We start from the raw sequence: 22933 nt of genomic DNA, 5'->3' as shown, positions 1-22933 counted from the left end.
GGATCTAGTTTGTGTTATATGGAGATAATCAGGCACTTTCAGCAGAAAGGGCAGGTTCTCTACTCTTATCGAAGCTGAAAATGGGGAGCGTACCAAGAGGCCCATAGTAGAAATTAACAGTCTGGCCTGCTATTCTGATTTGTTTATTCCCATGTTTGCTTTATCATAAGGATGACTGAAAAGATTGTCCTGATAGTGGCAAAGCCATTCTCTGTCTAGATGTCTGTTTCTTTGAACCGCATTAATCCAAGTTACAGTCTAAACTTTGTACAGCTTTTCCATTCCCTCAGTGTTTCTAGTCTAGGTCTAGTGTTCACAAAGGTGCTCCACGCTGATGGCTTTGTATTTATCTGCTGTCTTGTGTCAAACATCAAGTACTGGCCTGCTTGTTCACCTCCAGAGACAGCAGATGAATATGATATCTAAAGTCCCTATGGGTTACATGGGACTAGTTTTTTTGTTTGGGGTTTGTGTTTGTTTTTTCATTCACAGATGTTCTTTGTACATATTTTGTTTTCTTTGCACAATATATACATGAGGTAGGTAGGTAGGTTATTTAGGAAGTGAGAGATTACTAAATTTCAATATGAAAATTACACATATTCGGGATGAAACATGAGTGGCCATAGTAGTTGTGGGGTAAGGAGCCAGATGATATAGTGGAAAAAGAAATTAATGTCTTTGAACGATTCATTGGTGGTAAAGAGAGAGGTTTTTGATTTTGTACCTGCCTGAAAGGCTTCTGACCTCTCTCTAGCGAAGGTGTTTTTATTTTACATTGTTATAAGGGAGTGGTGGTCATACTTGTTTAAACAAAAATACCGAAGAAAGTACAACAGATCTCTTTCTACTGCCTATTTGCCACATGCAAATCTGTGCTTTGCAATCCACCCTGTCAGTCTGTGGATCTGAATGTAATTTAAGGCATTGGTTTCTCTCTAGGAAGTCTGCTGCAGTACTTAGGAACTTGGTTCTTTACCTACAACGTAGTGCTGCAGTGGGAAAATGCTGACTGGCTTCCTGAGCCACAAGGACAGTGGGAGGAAGCGATTGTCAGCACAATCTTCAAAGGAACCACCGAGTTTTTGGCATTAGCTAATTTCTAAGAAATGAATATTGATTTAGTTACCGTTTCATTTATAACCCTTTGCTTTGCATTAAATCTAGCTTTCATGGCAGCTTTGCTGATGGACTTTGTGTGAAAGTCCATTGTTGAGAAGGGAGCTTGCATAGTGCTTCCACTGTTCTAACTGAAAACCTCTGATAATACTTCAGCTTTCCTGTGCTGGAAAACAAGGTTAGAAGAAATCAAGAGCATTGCCAGTGGCTGAGAGTTCCTTAAAGAAAGTTCCAGGTGGTCCTAGAAAAAGGGCAGTGCCTTACGCTACAGCAGAAGGCAGAAAGATGTTCATAAATCTCTGTTAGTTTGCCCAGGGAAAATCCTTTCCTGACCCTAAATCTGCTAATGGTTTCATCCTGAGCATGTAAACAGGGAACACAAAACATTCAGCTTAAGTAATGTTGATGCTGACATGGCACCAGCACGTTCTGCTTCCTTTGACCTCTGAGGTACTAAACATTACCACAGCTGGAAGGAGGAAAAAAGCTAAATAAAAGCAGAAAACAAATTATGCATCAGATGGAAAGTTTTCTTTGATGTTTCCAAAGGCAATGATCAGAAGCTCAGAAGCATAGGACTGACATGATTATAAATGCAGTGCAAACTGCCAGTAGTCTGGTCTCCTTTCAGGTGGTCTTAAGAAGTATAACCAGTCCATAGAATACCCTAGGGCTTGGGTTACAGGATTTACAGCTGAACAGAAATGCTGCTAGTGTCATACAATCTCTTCCAGCCTGTTATACCAGGGCAGCACGTGGTTATTATTTCATTATGCCCTCACTGGGTCCTTGTGTGCTCCATGCTATTTCAGGGTCTGTGTTTCACTGCAATTTGAGCATGTTCACACAGGCAGGAGAAGCAGAGAACAGAGGGCTGGTGGCTTCTGAGGTACTGAGAAACCCAGGGGAGCTAGTAATCATGATGGTCACGAATTTAGTTCACTGGGTCATTGCTAGCAGTTTGATCGTGATAGGAGCTAACAGGGAACTGACATTTATTCTGGTGCCTTAGTAAAGTTCATACAGTTGTTTGTGCTTTTGGTTTTTCTGAACACCACCAAGAACATTCAGTTAACCCTTTCTTAGTCAGGTGTTTTATTACACTATGACTGTGGTACAGTCTAGTTTCCTAAAATAAGAATCAAGCAGGGCAGAGTAGTTGACTTCCCTTCAAAACCAAAAATGCACCTGCTCTTCCCAGCCTGCAGATAGCCTTGTCATGCTGCAATACCAGGTGTTCCTGGGACCATGTCTCACTAGCAGAATGTTTTCTGGTTCTTAGTTTAATCTTTTGCAGCACTTCTTCCTTGCACCTGCTGAATAAGTGCCAAGGATTCTTGCTGCTTGTCTCCTGGCAGTGAGGTAGAGTACGAGAGCCTGGAGCCAAAGGGGACAGAAGAGGGCATGGCGCAGTGCTGCTGTTGTAACTGGGTAGAGTTGATCTTGCCACATGTCTGGGGTTCATCAGGGACCTTTCTCTGCTCTGTTTACATACTAGAGGAGGTGAAGCATTTGGGGTAGCCGAGCTAATTGCTCGGTGAAATGTCAAAGCTTTTCAAAGACAGCAGCTCATGCTTGCTCTGTCCAGTATTATTTGATGGTGAATCCTTGTGATGAATGCAGGTTTTCTGGCCTTGGCTAGCCTTCTTGTTGGATTACACAGTACAATAAACTTGATCATGCTGAGGTTGATCTGTTTTCTACTTTGCTTTTGGTTCAAATGCCAAGAACAGTCTGAAGTAAGAAATGCACTTCAAGCTTGTAATTCATCAGAATGTCTCCTTCAGCTCCTGATAACCGGCACAGAGCAGTTCAACCAAAAGCCAAAGAAAGGGGTACAGTTTCTGCAGGAAAAGAACCTCCTTGCAACCCCCATCAACAACAATGAGGTGGCCAGGTGGCTACGGGAAAATCCTCGCCTGGACAAAAAGATGATTGGGGAATTTGTGAGTGACCGTAAGAACATAGACTTGCTGGAAAGCTTTGTTGGGTGAGTATCTTTCTGTATCTCTTTAATTGGAAAGGGGTGAAAGTTAAGAGTTCAGTGATAAAAAGAGCAGTAGAACAGTAGTTCCTGGAGGTGTTGGATTTGTATTGCTTGGTTCTCTGTGTACCACCATGCCTTAATTCTATGCATCTCTTGCATATGTAACAACGTAGATACATGTAATAGTTAGATACTCAAGCTCATTTCAGTAGGGCCAGTCTCTGTGAAGACTGGAGAGATGATTACATACATAATCACTTGTAGGATTGTTGACTCTCTTTTATTGTTTTTTGCCTGTTCATGGTATATTTCTTCTGTCCTCACCCTCCCCTCTTTACTGTCTGTTCTCTCTGAAATCTGATATTCTGATGCTGAAACAAATAAGATTGTAGTCAGTAAGTTTCTCCTACATTTCTCATCCTGTTTCAGTTTCTCATTGCATTTCATTCTTCTTGCAGGACTTTCAGCTTCCAAGGTTTAAGGCTGGATGAAGCTTTACGACTTTATTTAGAGGCCTTCAGATTACCAGGAGAGGCGCCTGTAATCCAGAGACTGTTGGAAGCCTTCACAGAACATTGGAGGGTGTGTACCTGGTGGGCAGAAAGCTCAAAACTGCGTTCTTTCTTGTGCATCTGCTTGCTGTGATGGACATGTCAGATCAAACTGCCTATATAAGCTTACTGTGCCCTGCAGGCAGCAGCTGTTGTTTTGTAGGAGATGGCAGTGGCACATAGATTTCCGGGGTGCTTTTTGGAAGCTGGAGCCAGAGCCTGAGGTTTTTGTTTGTCCCAGAGATGATTCAGTACTGTGGGTAGGAAAATGGCTGTCTTGGGTCACTGATATCGCTGTTCCTGTAGGACTAATTTGTGCATACGTTTGCCTTCCAGAAATCAAATGGGTCCCCGTTTGCTAATAGTGATGCCTGCTTTGCCCTGGCCTATGCAGTTATTATGCTGAACACTGACCAGCACAACCATAATGTCCGCAAGCAGAATGTCCCAATGACTCTGGAGGTGGGTGTTACCAGTGTAGGCACCTGTCTTCTCTGGTTTTGATAGCAATGTAGTACCTGTTTTTTTAATCTCGATTGCATTCTCTTTTTTCCCTGGCATTCATCACTCATGTGCACAATAAGCTGGTGTGCAGCACTGAAGTTGAGTACAGTTGGAGAGGGGAGCTGTAGGCAAGGGGCAGTCTGAAGAAATACGAGCTTAGCAGACAACTTACCAAGTTTGTCAAGAGGCTTGTGTGTGTGTGAGCAAACTGTATCCTAAGACATAGTAAGAATGAGAAGATTGTTGAACTGCTGTGGGCTTCTAGAGAGTTCAAGTCCTGTGAGTGTCAATGCAGTGGTACAGACCTGTCATGGCGTCCAGCCTCAGATAAGCATGTGTTATATTGTGTCTGCTCTTTCCTTGTGAGCAGACAGGGGTGGCTGCACGCTACTACCACTAAGAATAGCATTTAGTCTTTGAACTTTGAGGCTGCACGTTGAAGAACACAGGAAAACCTCCTTCTGGTCCCATGAAAAACAAGTGGAGTACTGATCCTAGCCAAGCAGTTAAAGCTGGAGATACTAGGAATTAACATTGGTGTAACTTTTTTTCAGGAGTTTCGGAAGAACCTGAAAGGTGTGAATGGAGGCAAAGACTTTGAACAGGACATATTGGAAGACATGTACCATGCCATCAAGTAAGAATCAACCTGTTATCTCCTTGTATGCAGAGAGCAAACTAGAGTTGTTTGGTCTGTGAGACCTCCAGAGAGTATGGAGAGAGGAGACTCACCGATAATGTGCCTGTTTGCCTCAGACCAACTTCTAGCTCCATGTGGGGCTGTGGTAATCAAGCCTGTCACAGTGATTGCCCTGGATTTGTATCTTTGGATTCTTGCCATGGTTTTTTAATCCACAGAGCTTAAGCTAAAGTTAAGAAATACATTACTTCTGTCAATGTGCAAAAGAATGGTTGAGCAAGACCAGCACATGTGAAATGCTGTATCTGAGAAGGCTCTGTTCTCCAGACCATGCCTTTAGACTTCTTTAGAACTTTCTATGTAGTGCTAGAGGTAGTATCTCATCCCCAGGACAGCACTGGTGCCCTGACGTAACATGTCCAAATCTCCGTTTCATATGTTCTGCTTTTGAGCTCTTCATATGAGGCTGCTGTCTGCACCAATCTCTTCTGCCACCCTTGAAGCTCTTGGCACACCGACCAGTATTTGAGGAGAATTCCCGGTGGCTGAGGCCCTTTTGTGCACAGACTAGCTCTGGGTGGGGAGCATTAATAATAGCTCAGAAATCTAGCCTATCAGTAAATCCAGGCCCAGCCAATTTGAAGCTGAGAGGATTACATCTCTCAGGAGACAGGATGTGACTCTGACTCTCAGCTGGTTTCAATCTGCAGTGGCTCGGGCTGGAAGCAGGGCAGTGTAATTAGGCTGACCCTCCCTTTGGAGCCTTCTCCGGGAAGGTGGGGATGCTGCCTGTACTGAATATCTCGAAATTCTTCAAGAGGTAGCTCTAGCTTTCAAAAAGAGCTCTAGTTTTCATTGGCCTCTCTCCCCTGAGGGTGTTCTTAATGTTTTGAGTAGTTCCCTGAGAATATCCTCATATCTTTCAGTTATCTAGTGCCTCTGTCCCAGTCTATCCCCCTTTATCCTCCCTTCACCAGACACTTTAGCTTTTTCAGTATGGCTAAAACAATTGGTGTATCATTTCAGTATTGCTCCATCTCAGATAGATTGCCCCGCTGTCATAGTTGAGATTGAGGAACTGTTTGTTTTCTTTGTATTATTAGGGGCAAAAAAAAAAATCAGACTTTAATTCTGTACAGAGTAGTGCATGATCTTTTCGGGTTCTCGGCTTTTCATTTTTGCAGATTGAGGAACTGTTTGTTTTCTTTGTATTATTAGGGGCAAAAAAAAAAATCAGACTGTAATCTGTACAGAGTAGTGCATGATCTCTTCAGGATCTCAGCATTTCACTTTTGAGCACAATTTCATTTCCTGAGACTTTCCAAGTAAACCCATTCACTTGCTTCTGTTAATAGGAATCAAATATGGGTTCTTAGAAAAAATACGCTATTGGCTGCAAACATATTTTCCTATATAATCTCAGTAATGATTGCTCTTGTCAAAATACGCAGGCACCTGAAACTGAGAAGAGCTTATTTCTTATGCATAAATCAAGAGGGTTTTTTATAGTTGTTGTTAGCACATTAAAATTGCTTCTTTGGCAACTGAAGCATGTTATTTTTTGGTTGTTGCAGAAAGACCTCTACTTTTCAGATTAGCTGCAATCTACTATTCTTGGTAGACTTGAGACTCTTGTTCAATTAGTTGGTCATTTGCAGAGGGTTATCTCTTGTGCAATGTTACCCAAGTCCAGGGAGTATGTATTTAGGCTTGATACATTTTAACCTGGGATTGCAAGTACTACTTGGCGTTAATTGTAATTGTTTTATTATTGTATAGCTTTAATCCAGTTAGAGTAAGGAGCTGTGGTACCCTAATTATGAATCACCCATCATACATTTGGTTTCTTGTTTTGTCTTTAATTTTGTGCTACTTGGCTTTCTGATATTTGATCTTGGCATAATATGAATATTTGCATTATTCTTATACAGAGGTACTCGTGCCTACTGTTGACTGCAGTGATATAACCATTTAATTTTTTTTTTTTTATCTGGGAGTAATGAGATATGCAGAGCACTCTAATGGGGTGAGAGTTGGGATGGGGGGGGTGAAGCTGTGCCAGTGTGCGGTCCAAAATTTCCCACCATTTAACTGCAGTGTGTGTTACGTTTTGCACTTGTAGTGTTAGGTAGCTCCTTCTTCAATACTATCCTTACACGGTTGCTGCTGGGTGCTGCTGAGAGCCACCGGACTTTATATCCAGGATGTCAAAGAGGGGCAGGGGAAGCAGGCAGGCCTAGGAAAATAGAATGTTTCAGGAGCTGACAAAATCACTCCAGAGTAGGTATCGCTTAGCTTTGGGACCATGTAATGAAAGGCACTGTGTAAATGTTAGGTTTGGCTCAGAATGAAAAATTCAACCTTTCTGCCTTCCTCCCTTGTAGAAATGATGAGATAGTGATGCCAGAAGAACAGACGGGCCTGGTGAAGGAAAACTATATCTGGAATGTCCTGCTACATCGTGGTGCCACTGATGAGGGAATATTTCTCCATGTGCCTCCTGGAAGCTATGACCATGATCTTTTCACCATGACGTGGGGGCCAACCATAGCAGCACTTTCTTATGTTTTTGACAAGAGCTTAGAAGAAACAATCATCCAGAAGGCTATCTCTGGTTTCAGGTAACTCTTGCATTCGTGAAGACCCAGAAGAGTTAAAGTGTGGCCATTGTCTCCTGTTTACCTGCTAGAGACGCCACAGTGAAAATCAACTGTTACTTTTCCTAGCAGCTGAAGAGCATTTTATTGTGACGTACGGTCCTCTAGTTTTGTTCTGTCATTTGTATTGATTCATCCCATCTTGGCCTCTCTTGGTTGCCGCTCACTGTTTGGCTTGACTGCTGTGTTGTAATAAATCAAAGTGCCTGGGGTATGTATTTTTAAACTCCAACCCGGTTACATTTAAAAGACATAGCTGTGCTGTTTAGAAGTGAGGGGAAAAAGTGACTCTTAACTTGCACAGTGGTGCTGGCAAAATCCCTGTATATGAAGAAAACCTCTCATGTGTATGAGGCCATAGCTGTGGCTGAACGGGATGGGGGATTTTTTTCTTTTTTTCTTTCCCGGATGACCAGTATTCAAAAAACTTGCTATTTGTGAGAAACTGTATTGGAACGATCTTTGGTCATGCTTAGATCCAGACCAAATGATGCCTTAAGCATAGTTTTAAAGCTCTGTTAATATACTGCTGTAGCCATGATCTCTTGGAAACTAGACCTTCAACACTATCGCCAATCTCAGCAACTCGCTCTTATGTCAAGACAGGAGATTAGGTATATTGGCACAGGTGCAAGTGGTCTGTCTGTTTAGACTCACTTCTTGAAAGTGATCCTTGCATCAGCACAGACAACTATCAGGGTCTATGGATGAGGACTGAGATTATTTGTGGGATAATAGCAGACTTCTATGCATCAGCATTCATTATGAGTGGGTGGAGAGGAAGGTCTAAAATGTCAACAGAGAGGCTCTCTGATTTGCTGTCCTGTAGACAGACCTGTCTGTGCTGACTTAATACATTATTTTCTGTTTTCTTCTTTCCCCAGGAAATGTGCCATGATTTCTGCTCACTATGGCCTTAGTGATGTGTTTGACAATCTCATAATTTCTCTCTGCAAGTTTACAGCCCTCAGCAGCGAGGTAAGTTTGCAAGGAGGGGAAAGAAGCATGGCTTTTAGTATATCAGAGCTCTCTTCCTCTGTTAAGCAGTAATATTTGCTTATTTTAGTTATCATGGTATCTGTAGATATCTATCGGTCCCTGCCCAGAGTTTTCTGGAGGAGGCAATTAAAAGTGTGTAGTGAAGTAGGAATTCGATAGGACAGGTTCAAATATGCAAGTTTCCTTCTACTCACCCACAAGTGGCAGCTTGTGCAGAGCAGAATGCTATGACATAAAAATGTTCATTCCACCTACTTGATCTAAAGAGACTTGGACGATCGCTGTCTTGATCACAGGGAGACTTATGATCCCAAGCAAGTTTCTGCATTTCAGCTATTGAATATTTAGTTATAGAGCTTATGCGGTGCCAAGAGGGATTGTTTTGTGAGCTGTTTTTCCAAAGTGTAGGGGCTGTGCATCCACCCAGCATAAAGGGGTTAGAAAAACAAATGCTTTGAATTGTCGGTTTGTGTTTGGAGTCTGGTAATATGATCGGCTGTCAGCCCCGCATTTGGCAAGCCCTAAAGACTGTTTCCATGGATTGTACTGTGAGAATAAATTCAAGGTACAGTAGTTGGTGTTAGCTTTTTTTGCCCAAATCTGTTTGTGTGTTACAGCATCAGCCTGTTTCTCCCCAAGGTGTTTGATAGACAGTGTGTGGCAGACCATGCTTTGTGCTAAGGAGAAGACGACAGCAACTCCTTTAAAGGGTCAGAACTCACAAAGAATCTCACAGCATTGCTCTGAGAACCAGTGCAAGACCCACAGTGAGCAGAATAGAATTGCCACACATATAAAAGTACCAGGTTGACTATTAAAAGACCAAGAAATCCCAAGCGGTGGGGTTGCTTTAGATTCCCTCTTCCTCCGCAGCTCACAACAGTAAAGATGAAATACTTGATCCTCTCCAGGCATACCAGACCTTGAGACTACCAATAGATAACAGAAGCAGAGGAATGTCTGCCATGAAACAACTGTTTGACACAGATTAACACAGTAGAAGCAACCAGACTAAGCCCTCAGAGGCACCAGCTATTGCCAGCTGCATCCCATCTAGTTGTGAGACTGGAATCTGGAGCAGTCCGAGGTCTGTGTAAATTAAGCAAGCATGTCTTTTGGTGATGACGTAGAATCAGGGACTTCTGGATTTGAAGAAGGCTGTGGCTTCTTATCTTTGGCCAGATTCCAAGTACACCAATTACTTTCTGCTGTCCTAAATTCCTGTAAGGCTTGGAGACAGTAGTGGAATATGACAACTGAACAAATATTTGAGAGACAGTCTGGTGGAAGGGGGGAGAGGAGGGGCTGTCTTCAGGGGCTGAGGAGACAAAACAAAGAGCAACTGTTAGAAAGCAAGGGAAGAACACCAAAGTGTCATATAGCTGCTGTAGTCACTTCCCAGGTCAGATCATCCTGGTGACCAGGCATCCCCTCCAAGCACTGCAATTGCTATGCATGGCCCCTTTGGTTAAAAGAAGAGGAATGGAATGGAATGGAATGGAACATGGAGGGGGATTAAGTGATTTAAGAAGAACGAGTGCCCCACTTCTTGATACACAGTTAAGACTCATACTGACTCAGTGTATAAGTAGTAGCAAAACCCCTGTGTGTCTTAATTCGGTGGTTGTGGCTTGTTGCCACACTGCAAAATCAGGCATACTGCTGTCTGCACTCTGAGAGCTTTGGTGATGTATGTATTCATGTGGTTTCCCCATAGCAACAATGGAAAAAACAAATTGGTTGTCACATTTCTGCCAGACTTCCGGATTGGCACTTCTAATGGGGTTCACCTGTAGATCAAAGACCCATTTTGATAATAGTTTTGTCCGCAGTCTGGCTGAAGCAAGAGCTAGTTTTTCTGAACTTCAGGTCTGAGATTGGAAGAGCCACATTTTCAATCCATCCTATCTCCTGTCTTCTCTCTCCTTTCTTGATGAAGGAGTAAGTATGGGTTTTGTCCACATAAGCAAGAGAATGGCAAAGCCCATCTCTTGTCAAAAGGAACATTGCTATGAGCTTAAGTAACTGCAGAAACATGGAGCATGTTACAGTGCCTGATACTAGCTCACATGGTTGCTGGGTTTTTTCTTGTTTTGGCAGCATATACTTGGTTGGTTTAAATGACTTAGCACACTTTTTGTATTTTGAAAAGCTGTGAGTGCGTTAACAGATTATGAGGAATTGTGATCCAGCCATTACTGGCAGAGACTGTATGTTAGGGTTCATCACTCTTACTTTGAATCTTGCTGTTAAGTAGCGGCAGGAGTAGCTCTGCAAGTCAGTAATGCTTTTTGCCATAGTTTCGTTCTCTAACACTAAAGCGGAGTATTTGCTGCTTCCAGAGGAGATGTGGTACTTTTTGAAGGCGGCTTTGATCCTGGAATGAGTTCCCATAGCAGACTAAATTAGTGTTAGTGAGTTTTCAGCAAGCACTTTCAAAATGGTGCTGTATTGTTATCCTTCTTGGAGAGCTTATGTCTAGGTGGCTCAGTGATTCAGCTTGTATCAGGTAAGCTGTCTTGTCCTTGTTTTTGTGCAAAGTGAATATGAGCTGAGGGGTTATCCAAGCGTCGTACACGGAATTTTTGTCTTTCCCGTAACCAGTTCTGAACAGTCTGCCCTAATTTGTGTTGAAAAGAAAACATCTCTTGCTAACTGATCGCCACCCCCTCTTCTTTCCTGCAGTCTATTGAGAACCTGCCCACTGTTTTTGGAAGTAATCCCAAGGCCCATATTGCAGCAAAGACTGTGTTTCACTTGGCCCATCGCCATGGTGACATTCTGCGGGAGGGCTGGAAAAACATCATGGAGGCCATGCTACAGCTTTTCCGAGCAGAGCTGCTGCCCAAGGCCATGGTGGAGGTAATAATAGCCAGCCCGTGGGTAACTGAAGAGTAGGGAAGTGGGAAGATGGCTTTTCATAGAACCAGTTCAAAGAGGAGGAGAGCTTTCTTGCAAAGGCCTGGCTTTGGTAAAGTGTGTACAGAGCTAGAAAGCCTTCAAAGGGTGTAGTATGAGTTATGTGCAGGCTCCAGCTTCTTTCATAGGGTTTAATTTTTTTCTCGTTTTACTTTTTGTTGGATTTGAGAAATAAATTTTACTTGAACAGATTTTGAATATTGCTAGATGGGGGTGACACTTTACTGAAGGGGTGAGGGGGTGAAGAGCTGGGGTTGACTGCATACACATGGGTGGTTTGGTGTAGCGTTTCATCACTAAGTGAAACGTTATGGGGTTGGGGGGGAAGGCTACCAATAAGTAGACAATTGATCTTATACATGTTCTGGTCTGTCTGCCAGGTCGAGGACTTTGTGGATCCTAATGGCAAAATCTATCTGCAACGTGAGGAGACACCATCTAACCGGTGAGTGGTGTCGATGGCCCAGGCAGTCCTTTTTGTACTAAAGCTGGAAAATAATATGATTTCTTGTTTTCTCACTGATGCTGGTGTCTTCTGATTTGCAGTGGTGAATCTACAGTGCTGAGTTTTGTTAGTTGGCTCACCCTCAGTGGGACAGAGCAATCTGGTATGAGAGGGCCTTCTACAGAGACACAGGAAGCAAAGCGAACGGCTCTGGAATGCATAAAGGTAATATACAGGCTGTAAAAGAACCTGCTTTTGTTCGTGGTGATAGTACTATGTGGATAACAGGCAACAGAAGCATAAATATGCATGCTTCTAGGCAGTATTGCAGGTTCCAGAGGACTTGGGAATTGGAAGAAACTACAGAGGAGCGTATCTGCATTGACAGCTAAAGGGTCTTATGTGCTGTTACTACATTTGTGCGTAACACTTGAAAACAGGAACGATTCCCCACAAGAGGCTGGCATCTGCCCTTGGCATCACAGTCCTATAATTGAAGACAAATTAATAAATTCTTAAATGACTAATCTTTTCCAAGACAGTGTTAAGGTGTATGGTGCCAACAAAATCTGAACCTGGGGTTTGAGCAGTGTGTGGACAGAGGAGTTACCTGTTAAAATCTGTCTAGCACAGATCAAGTCTGTTAAAGGTAATTGATGTTAAAGGAGCGAACTAGCTGGCAGGAGTTTTCCTCCAGGTAATTCTGTTAAAGCTACTATCTCTGTCTTTCCTGGGAATAAGCTGTGTTTCTGGAGGATCTGTTTGTATGCCTTCCCCATCCCCCAGATGCACAGCCCTCTCTTCTGTCTTTTGCAGCAATGTGATCCTGAGAAGTTGATCACAGAAAGCAAATTCCTCCAACTTGAATCCCTTCAGGAGCTCATGAAGGTGAGAGAGATATTGGGCAAGGGATTGGACTGGTGATGGAACAAGTATGCTATGCATGATCATGGATATGTGCTATGTATTCGCCTAGCTCCCCTGTCCCCAGAGGAGGTCTTGGACCTATTTGGGATATGAAACTAGTCATTAGTTCAGCTGTTACATGTAACTTCTGTGCTGGCAGCCACAATTGCTTTAGTAGTAGAGGAAGACATTAAATTGTGGAATGCATTCTAAAAGCCTTGAGGAGGTCATGTTAAGTGTTTGAAAATATGTGTAGCTCTGCGTAGGAGCTTAAGGTTATGCTTTTTCATCTTTTTTGGTATGCTGTGTGCCTAATGAGAACATTCTAGAAGACCACTTTAGAGGGAGGAGCTGTACAGAAATATTTGACTGTGTGCCCCTAGGTAGTGTGGTACCTGGCTGCTGTGGGAGACGTGATAAGGCTGGACTCACTAGCCTTTGGGCTACAGAAGCTCATCTCCCTGGGGGAGGGTAGTTACTTACCTGGTTCTGGTAGTGGCTTCTCAGGCTAGTGTGGAGTTTGAGACCGCTCCAGGGTGTGGAACAAATCTGGCTGCTGCTCACCACTTCCAAAAGCAAATAGTGCAGTGCAGCCCTTGTAGGGATGCTGTGTGGTCTGGCAGTGTGTGTTGCCTAATTCCATGGCTCCTTAAAGTGCAAGCGCCTTTCCCTTCAGGCTGCTGTAATTGCAATTCACTGGCTTCATCAATAGGGTGCATGACACTATTGAGACTTATGCTAAAACAAAGGAAAGGTTTATTTATCAAGGCTTGCTGCAGAGGTTCAGAAGAATAAGTATTGAGTTTCAAAATAAAGATAAGTGAGTAAACCCCAAAGAACAATACTTAAAACAGCTAAAGCAGAACTTGCTGTTTGGATCACACAAAGACCACTATGTTGCTGGCCCACGTGGAGAAGTGGTGACTCAGTTTTTGTGTGCCATGTCAGTTCTGGGGGAACATTTTGCTCTGACCCCTATTATGTCAGAAATTCTCCCTTAATATGCAAGCTGATGGCTCGAGAGGAATAATTCCAGTATTTGTAATAATTTCTAGGTATAGCTGCCTTTTCTGTGCTTCACGTATTCTTGGCAAGAAGCTGCTGGCTTTCAGAATTCCTCTCCATCTGAGAGACTTCGTCAGGGTTTAACATCCTTTAAGTTCATCTTGCATAATAAAAAAAATACAATTTTCCATATATTTAGCTTGATCTCTATCCAGTGCATTTTTGATAGACTATGCATGACCTCACCAGACAGTGGAGTGCAGTTTGCCCAGACTCAAAGCATTCTGTTGGTCCTCACTTGCTGGTCCCCCAGTTTTGGGGGCTTGTGATTCACAAATGTTTCCTGGCTTTTCTAGGCTCTAATTTCTGTGACTCCTGATGAGGAGACATATGATGAAGAGGATGCTGCCTTCTGCTTGGAGATGCTTCTGAGGATTGTACTAGAGAATAGGTATGACCTTGAAATACCTGCAGATTCACTGTAAATGTCCCTGCTTCACTGCAGCTGCTGCCTGGGTCCAGGGAATGAGTTCCTTATGTGCTTGATTTGCCAGCTGAAGCAGCATGCGGCTGTAATTTCAGGGCTTAGCAATTCCACTCTAGCATGTGCAAACAGAGGGGCTATGAGTTATTGCTTGATATCCTGAGATTTGGAGAACGTAAACTAAACTGTGGAGGGAGAATTCTCCCACCTGATTGCTTTGCAAGTAATCAAGTAAGTAAGAATTTTGACGGCTTTGTTGTTTCTGTGTGTCTGTTCTTATATCTCCCGGCTGGAGTCTTTCATTGAAATGAAGAAATACTGGGTTGTCTGGAGTTCTGGGAGAGGTAGCTGGACCCCGCTTGTCTCATCTCCTTTCATCCTACCCTTTCCCTCCTCCTTGTTGTGGCTAGGGACCGTGTGACCTGTGTCTGGCAAACTGTCCGAGACCACCTCTACCATCTCTGTGTCCATGCGATGGAGTTCTGCTTCTTGGTGGAGAGGGCAGTGGTGGGGCTGCTGAGACTGGCAATTCGGCTCCTTCGTCGGGAAGAAATCAGCGCGCAGGTAAGGGATTTTTGAAAGTCAGTTACTGAGTTTTGTGGCTACACCTGGCAAAACAGGAAACCAATTGCTGTTGGATGGACCCACATTTAACCTATCTGTGCTGCAGGTAACAACAAACAGCAGTTGCAAGTAGCTCTAAATAAATGAACGGGGACTTTGCTGGAGAATGGAGTGTAAATAATAGAGGCTGTTATTCTTGTCTCCTTCTCTGGCCAGGTTCTCCTCTCGTTACGTATTCTGCTCATGATGAAGCCAAATGTGCTGTGCAGAGTTAGCCATGAGGTTGCCTACGGCCTCCATGAACTCCTGAAGACCAATGCTGCCAACATTCACTCCGGGGATGACTGGTACACGCTCTTCACCCTCCTGGAGTGTATTGGGTCTGGGGTGAAGCCGCCTGCAGCCCTGCAGGTTACAGCAAGGGCAGATAACGACACAGGTAAGACGGGCCAGCTTTTGCTAGGAAATCTGATGCCTGCCTGCCAGATAAGCAGCTGCTTCCTCAAGCTTTTCAATTAGCAAAGGGGACTGCAAGAAAACAAAGCTGATATTAAACTACATTAGCAAGATTAAAGACCAGCACCTGCTGTTCGCTCCTACCCCATGGTCTGTCCCTGTCTCTGCTCTGCCATCTCTTCCTACTCAGTGAGCAGCAGTCCAGGTGCTAGTCCCTGGGGGAGCAGTGGGAGGAAAATTGATATCGGTTGTAGCAGCTGTAGAAGGTCTTTGCTCTACCCAAGGAGCATTTTCTGCTGGTTGTGGTCTGGTGCCTTGGGTAATATAGCCTTAATCTCTCATCTGGGTGTGTAATGTAAACCCAGCTGTTGTTCCTGTCATACTTGCTTCTTTTGTGGGACTGACTCCTTTCTGTCCCCGTTTTAAGGATCTCGTAAAGGAAGTTGTTCTTTAAAATTCTATTTCCAAATCCATTTGTGTTCAGAGTGTCTGAACCATTCCCACAAGACCAACCCACTATTTCCCACTTCTCTTGACTGTGTTAGAAAGACAGTCTTTTTCAGCAAACTGTTCCTGTTTTGCTTTAGCCAGCTGGCAGTGTATTTGAGGCTGACAGCTTCAGACTTTCAAAGCAAACAGCAAGAAAAGACTTTTCCAGAAGCTTTCATTTTCTTCTTTGCTTTTCTAGAAGTTCCTTGCTAGGTCCTGATGCTTTGCGCTAGACAGATGGGAGAAACCTGATTTTGCAAAACCCCTATGGCCTTTGCCTTCTGGGCTAATGCTGGGCTCTCTTCTTTTTTTTTTTTTTTTTTTTTTTTTTTTTTTTTTTTTTTTTTTTTTTTTTTTTTTTTTTTTTTTTTTTTTTTTACTGCTTCTGTCTTTGCTGATTGAGCAAACTACTTGACTGTAGCATCTTGCACATCAGAACATTAGTTCTCTTTACCTCCTTCTGAAAATGTTTGGTGCACTGTGTTCACAGCAAGTCTGTCTCTCTGCTGGTGAGTTTCTAGATAATGTTGAATGATGGAGAGAATGAATTTTTGCTTCTAAATAACATGATATCAGTAGCTTAAATCTGGCCCTTGCAAAGATTTCTGTGCTTGCGACGTGTGAAATTTTAAGGTTATCCTAAAGGTCAGGGAAGGTAGATCTGACAGGTGTGGAACATGCTAATGTAGATTGCTGTTCATGAGAGACTTTACCAGTATTATTTAGAGCTAAGTGACCCCAGAGGCCCTACGTGAGTCATGTCATTCCGTGTTGTGCTTTTGGAGTTGTCTTGGCTGAACCTAGCACCTCCAGTAGTTCTTAAAGTGTGTAGTACGTCTGATTCTTCCCTCAAGGTCAAAGCATTGGACTTCCTGCCCTCTTTAAATCCACGGTCAGGCTGACAAGTGATGTAGCAGAGGATGGAAAGCCCCTTCCCTCTGAAGGGTAAAGCCAAACGTAGCTACAGGGGAGAAACAGTGTCAAAGATCTGTGTTTCCTGCTGTCTCCTGTGCATGCTCCTGTTATAGTTGTTCTTCCTCTCACAGGAGGAGAGGCCTGGCCCAGCTTCTTCCAGGGCCCACTGGTGGTTCCTAACTGATGTTGATCTGACTAATCTGGATTGCTTCTCCCTTATCCACAGCTGCTCTTCCAAGTTCTTGATTTGGCTTTGATCTAAAACCCATGCCTTTTGTCTTGAAGGTGCTCAGTCAGACAGTGAGGTCTCCTCCTCCTGTCATCCAAGTGACATGAGCCTGGACCGTGGCTACACCTCTGATTCGGAGGTGTACACAGACCATGGGAAGCCAGGCAAGATGCATCGCTCGGTGACAGATGTGGATGTCATGAACAGTGGCTGGCTAGTGGTGAGTAGCCAATGGGCTCCTGGTGCCTGAAGAAGACTACTTCTAGCATGGTTGTGGGCAGAGGGTGTGGTAGGGAGAGAAAGAATAAGGCAGTAGAAAAGAGAGCTAAGATGAGCTGACAGTGTAAAGGGAGGATGTGGGGAGGAGATGCAGATGGAGCGGAGAAAGCTTGGAGGCAAATGAGGAAGGGAAATGGATCCTACAAAAACATTACCTGTTAGCTTCAGAAGAAAGGCCCTTTCAGCGTGTGCATGAGGTGCTGCTGTTATGCTACCCTCTCCTGCTACCCTCTTGCTGTGCCCTGCAGGTGGGGAAAGATGACATCGACACCTCCAGATCCACTGCTGGGCTCAGCAGGCTGGGGCCATCTCCTCTTGTCAACCAGTACAGCCTGACTGTGGGGCTGGATTTGGGCCCACATGACACAAAGTCTCTCATGAAGTGTGTGGAGTCCCTGTCCTTCATCGTGCGAGATGCTGCCCACGTTACACCTGAGAACTTTGAGCTCTGTGTCAAAACCATCCGCATCTTTGTGGAGGCGAGCTTGAATGGGGGTAAGATGGCCCTCGGTTTGACAATCAGGATTGGGCTTGGGGTGGCCTGTCAGCAAGGATTGTAAAGTATACTGTCAGAGAACGGGTCCCCCACCCCCAGAAAATGATCTGCTGTGAGAAAAGTGTCCTGGCTTCTGCTGGCGGCAGGGACCTTATTCTTATCCCTCTCTCTGGGTTGGAGGGGAGGTGTGGAGCTGATGTGGAGCTAGCAGTATCAGCTGTTGCTGAATGCTGTTCCTGACGGGTGCTGGGTACCTCTTCAAGTGGGTAGTTGTCATTTCACAGGACAGGGCCCTCCGCTGGGGATATCAAAAGGTGGCTGCTGTGTGTGTTGAAAGGCAGAAAATTTTGTGGGGTAGTGTGTGTACGGTATGTTGCTGCCTTTCACTTCCTAGGCTACAAGTCCCAGGAGAAGAGAGGGAAGAGCCACAGGTATGACAGTAAATCCAGTCGGTTAAAAAAAAAGCCGAAGGAGAGCTCCACACGGCGATCACGGGTCTTGAGCCAGCACCAGGCGCACACACACAGTGATGAGGACGAGGATGAGAGCATCCCTGCCAGCTACCACACTGTGTCTTTACAGGTTAGTCAGGACGTAAGTATAGCAAGGATTTCCTCCTCTCCTTTCCCAATCTCAGGGCCTTGCTAGGGAGTCACTGGGATTCTTCATGGGGTGAGGGGGGGCTGCATCCTGGGTTAGTGGGCACTGGATGGCAGAGGGTGGCTCTGCTGGCAGTGGGTGGTTCTGCAGTGAAAGAGGAAGACTGCAATTTGGACAGGCAAAAGCAGAATAGCAGTGAAGAGAGAAGTCCTCTGAAAAAGCGAGGAGGGTGGCGGGGTCTGGAGCTGTGAGTCACTATAGTAGGTAAGATGGATGTGGATCAAGGGCATTTGGAGGCATGAGGTTCATGTAGGATTAGTGAGGAGTCTGACAGGGCATCTGAGCTTGCAGAGAGGGGAAAGCCCTGTGGGCTGAGGCACTGGGATTTCAAGTACAGAGGACTGGGATGAGGGAGTCATTTCTCTCTCCAGCTGGTACTTCAAAGGTGCAAAGGCACAGGCCTGCTGACTGCCAGGCTGTTGGGCCTCAGTTCAGCAGTAAAGTGACTAGAGTGCTGTCATTTGCCCATATGGAGCTGTTCTGAGGGAGCTTTGCTTGTGCTTCATGCTTTTTTTGTTTTTTAAAAAAAAAAAAAAAAGTTGCAGAGAGTTGTCCCTGGACAGCATAGCTGAATCACTGGGTTTCTCCCTCTGCCTGGGAGAGTCAATGCTCTGTGCCAGGAAAGGCTCCATTCTTTCTCCTGGCAGGATTGGGATGCTGTTCCTCGAAGACGGGATTGATGTGGCTACTGAACTGACACCAATCTTGCTGAAGATGCCTGGCACTTGACCACTTAGGGAGGGCACAGACAGCAGGGCCTGACAGCGTCTCCATAGCTGTACATGGTTATGTACATACAGGAAGCAGGCTTGAGTAGCTGTGAGCCTTTGAGCATTGGTTTGGGGAAGAGCAAAGACCAGGGGTGCTTCAAAAATTTAAGTGCTGTGTGTTGCTTAATGTGATGCTTGACTTGCAGCTCCTGGACCTCATGCACACCTTGCACACACGAGCGGCCACCATCTACAGCTCCTGGGCAGAGGAGCAACGCCATCTAGAGACAGCAGGGAGGAAAATCGAAGCAGATTCCCGAACACTGTGGTCCAACTGCTGGTGCCCTTTGCTACAGGGTAAAGCCATCCCCTTGTGACGAGAGTGAGCAGAGACACTTCCAAAATAATGGCAGCACTGAGGAAAGTTGAGGAGCCAAGAACTAACTGCAGAAAGCAGGCGGAGGTTGTTTCTAGGGTCTGCTGTAATTGAAAAAGGACTGGGATCAGATCCGGAAAGGTATCTTTAGCATGAGTTAGCTGCCAGCTTGCTTCTGGACCTGACAGTAGATTCCCAGTCTGTGGCCTGGAACAAGTGTAATCCTTTTTCTTTTTTTTTCTTTTCTTCCCCCCCCCCCAGTGTTTGATCTTCACTAGACTTTTCACCCTAGGCTGGGGAAGTAGGGATGTGACACTTTCCCTGTGGGCTTTGCCCTGAATCCCTCTCTTGCAGGTATTGCCTGGCTGTGCTGTGATGCCCGACGCCAGGTACGGATGCAGGCACTCACTTACTTGCAGCGGGCCCTCCTGGTACATGACCTTCAGGCCCTGGATGCCCTGGAATGGGAGTCCTGCTTCAACAAGGTAACGTCCTGGCTGGGCTGGGCATGTAGGCAGGAAGCATTGTCTGGAAGAGCAAAGCTGTCTGTGGGAGTGGCAGAATGGTGTCCTACTTTAGCACCATCTTCTTGAGCAGCTTGTTCACCACAACAGATGAGGCATTCCCTACTCTCATCCTGTGAAAAGTTCTTCTGTGCTTAGGCTTCTGATGGAGCCTCTTGGAGTATTGAAATGAATCCACTCATTTCCACTTCCCATTGCTTCTCCCATGCTCTCTGCCTAGAAGCCACCAGCCCCAAAAGCCGGCTCCTTCCTGTAAGGCTGTCTATGCAAATATCATCAGTCCTTTTTTAGCTCTGAAATATCAATGTGTCTGATCCAACAGGTGCTGTTCCCTCTGCTAACCAAGCTACTCGAGAACATCAGCCCAGCTGACATTGGTGGGATGGAAGAAACTAGGATGAGAGCCTCAACACTACTCTCGAAGGTGAGCATGCTTCTGCTGCCTGAAAGCTCAGGGGAAACCATCTGCCTCGAGAAAACCAAACTGTTTGCTGTATTAGCTTCTCAGCATCTCTGATCTGGATAGGTGTCAGTTTGCTGATTTGACTGTCTTCAGTGCTGGGCTTCTCCACCACCTTCTGCTGTTGGGACATGCCTTCTTTCCAGAACTGTCTCCATGATCCTGGCTTTCGGGAAAAGTTGTCAGGAAGGAGTTTGTGACTTTAGGAAGGATGGAGAGAGAAGTATTTCACCCGACATTAGTTGAAGACAGTCTGTTCTAGTGGTGAAATGACACGTCACAAGCTGATAGTACTGACCTAAGGCAGAGAGCCTGGAAGGGCTGGAAGACATGGTGATGCAGACTGCAGTGGCCTCATGCAAAGGAGACAAGATCCACTCCTCTACATATGCAGCTCAGAAGAGTGGAGGCCTCTGGCGTCCTCAGGCTGGGCCTGTGCATGCTCCTAGCCTGCCACAAGGAGGAGGAATTCCAGATTTGCAAGACTGGCTTATCAAGCTATGAGCAACAGCCCTGATACTACTTGTTGACAGTAGTTGTGTTTTTTTTCTAGGTGTTCCTACAGCATCTCTCCCCATTGCTCTCGCTGACCACCTTTGCTGCCCTGTGGCTGACAATCCTGGACTTCATGGACAAATACATGCATGCTGGCTCCAGTGACTTACTGGTAAGGTGCTGAAAGTGATGCTGCAGTGCTTTGAACAACCATTCATCAGTTTTGACCTTCTAAACTTGAAAGGTGTTTTGGGTTTGGTGTTTTGTTTTTTTTTTAACCTCTTAATCTTTCCAAAACCATTTTGTTTCATGGTCTCTCCCCTTGGCTTCTGTTTCCAAGGCACCCCATCAGCTGTTTTGAGCTTTTGTTCATTGCTATATGTCCATTCTCTGTGTCCTGAGGAGTCTCTCTGATTACAGCTGGAGGCCATACCAGAGTCTCTGAAGAATATGCTGCTTGTAATGGATACGGCTGGGATATTCCACAGTGCTGACTCACGGACGGGATACTCGGATCTCTGGGAGATCACCTGGGAGCGGATTGACTGTTTCTTACCTAGGCTGCGGGATGAGCTCTTCAAACAGACAGTCATCCAAGGTACGAGGGGCTGAGAAACCTTAAGAAAACAGGTCTTGGACCCAGTGCTTGCACCTTGTCCAGTACCCAGCTGCCATACTGCCTGGATGCTGATGAAATTATAGTTGCAGGAGGCTGTGGGAGCTTGGCACAAGGAGGGCAAACTGAGGGCGGGCAAAAGGAGAGAGCAAACTGGTGTGTGGGCTCACTGCTTGTTTTGTTTCCCTAGATCCTGTCCCTAGCATACCAATGGAGCTGCAGCATCAGAAATCAATAGTGTCTGCCCTGCCCCCTTCTTCTGCAGGGGATGTGAGACCAGCCACCCACCTGGCTCCTTTGGAGAAGCCCGGTGAACTGGGTGCCAGTGGTGAGTCCTGTATCCTTCTTCCTGGAATCATCTTCCCAGCACGGTGGCATGGATCTGCTTTTCCTTGGTTTAGCGTGATCTGCAGTGACTAGGCCTCTGGTGTTGTGGAACTGTTGTGCTTCCAAATGGATAGGTTGTGGCCTTCTTGCTGAGGTTATTGGGGTGGGCAGAGGTTGGGGCAGAATGCCTGGGGCAGGTGCCTTCAGCACCTGTTCCTCAGGGCCTCATATGAAGGTATGTGGAAGGGACAAGTCTGAAAAGGCCCCTGAGTTGATCTTCAGCCTTGATTAGCTTTGAGCTGAAAGGTGACTTTGTCAGGGCTTGTATAAGGATGTATTTTGTCTCTTCCTTTTTCCAGAGTCTGAGAGAGCCACTGCACCTGCCTCACCCACCATCAGCACCTCTGCCTCTCCTTCTTTCCCAGCATCAGCTCCAACAAAGACAAGCCCCGTTACAGACATACCTCCTACGACAGCACAGCCGCCACTCATCCTGCAGCCTCTTGCCTCTCCCCTGCAGGTTGGGGTGCCGCCTATGACTCTTCCAATCATTCTCAACCCAGCCCTAATTGAAGCCACCTCTCCTGTTCCCCTCTTAGCTACTCCACGGCCCACTGACCCCATGACAACCTCTGAAGTCAATTAATTCGAGGGTGTCTGAGACCTGTCTGCTGAGGAAGCTCTGTGGGTGGAGGATGCTGGCCAAATGTTCTCTGGCAGCGGGCATGTTTGTTTTAGAAGATGATGCTAACCTGAGCAGAAGGGCTGCTGCCACAATCCCTTTGGAGCACATCACATTCTGCTCCCCTCTTGTGGCAACCACCTAGAAATCCGCCTAGAAATCCCTGTCGCCTTGGAGGGGTGCCCAGTTTCACTGACCAGTCTCCTTCCCGCCTTCACAATCTCAGGGGCCAGGCAACGCCCACGCCCAGCAGCCTGGGACCAAGCTGCCACCAGTTCATCTGGTGAAGAGGGGAAACTCCCTGATGTCACACCAGAGAGGGGCTGCAGTACAGAACTGCCCCTCAGATTATTCAGTCCTGGACAATTCCCCAGCCATTCCCTAGCTTTCCTGCCCATGCTTCTGGTCGCATTGCTTTGTTTGGGCTCTGGGCATGCCG

At 45.6% G+C, this 22933-nt stretch overlaps 1 protein-coding gene across 1 annotated transcript in view; it reads left to right on the top strand.

Annotated features, from left to right (window-relative positions):
* Positions 1-22919, top strand: part of GBF1 (golgi brefeldin A resistant guanine nucleotide exchange factor 1) — a 102899-nt gene extending 79980 nt beyond the window's left edge. The window contains exons 18-40 of the mRNA XM_009322402.1: positions 2907-3109; positions 3565-3688; positions 3994-4119; positions 4716-4798; positions 7186-7422; positions 8343-8436; positions 11143-11319; positions 11757-11821; positions 11923-12046; positions 12638-12709; positions 14089-14183; positions 14627-14780; positions 14997-15219; positions 16926-17089; positions 17397-17643; positions 18039-18238; positions 19221-19371; positions 19745-19875; positions 20237-20338; positions 20928-21041; positions 21290-21467; positions 21676-21813; positions 22172-22919. Coding sequence (XP_009320677.1) covers positions 2907-3109; positions 3565-3688; positions 3994-4119; positions 4716-4798; positions 7186-7422; positions 8343-8436; positions 11143-11319; positions 11757-11821; positions 11923-12046; positions 12638-12709; positions 14089-14183; positions 14627-14780; positions 14997-15219; positions 16926-17089; positions 17397-17643; positions 18039-18238; positions 19221-19371; positions 19745-19875; positions 20237-20338; positions 20928-21041; positions 21290-21467; positions 21676-21813; positions 22172-22458 — 3489 coding nt within the window. The 3' untranslated portion in view covers positions 22459-22919. The remainder of the gene's footprint in view (positions 1-2906; positions 3110-3564; positions 3689-3993; positions 4120-4715; positions 4799-7185; positions 7423-8342; positions 8437-11142; positions 11320-11756; positions 11822-11922; positions 12047-12637; positions 12710-14088; positions 14184-14626; positions 14781-14996; positions 15220-16925; positions 17090-17396; positions 17644-18038; positions 18239-19220; positions 19372-19744; positions 19876-20236; positions 20339-20927; positions 21042-21289; positions 21468-21675; positions 21814-22171) is intronic.
* Positions 22920-22933: the final 14 nt, after the last annotated feature.

Source organism: Pygoscelis adeliae, unplaced genomic scaffold, assembly GCF_000699105.1.
Source record: "Pygoscelis adeliae isolate BGI_AS28 unplaced genomic scaffold, ASM69910v1 Scaffold244, whole genome shotgun sequence".
Lineage (NCBI taxonomy): Eukaryota > Metazoa > Chordata > Aves > Sphenisciformes > Spheniscidae > Pygoscelis > Pygoscelis adeliae.
This window is presented reverse-complemented; position numbering and strand designations above follow the sequence as displayed.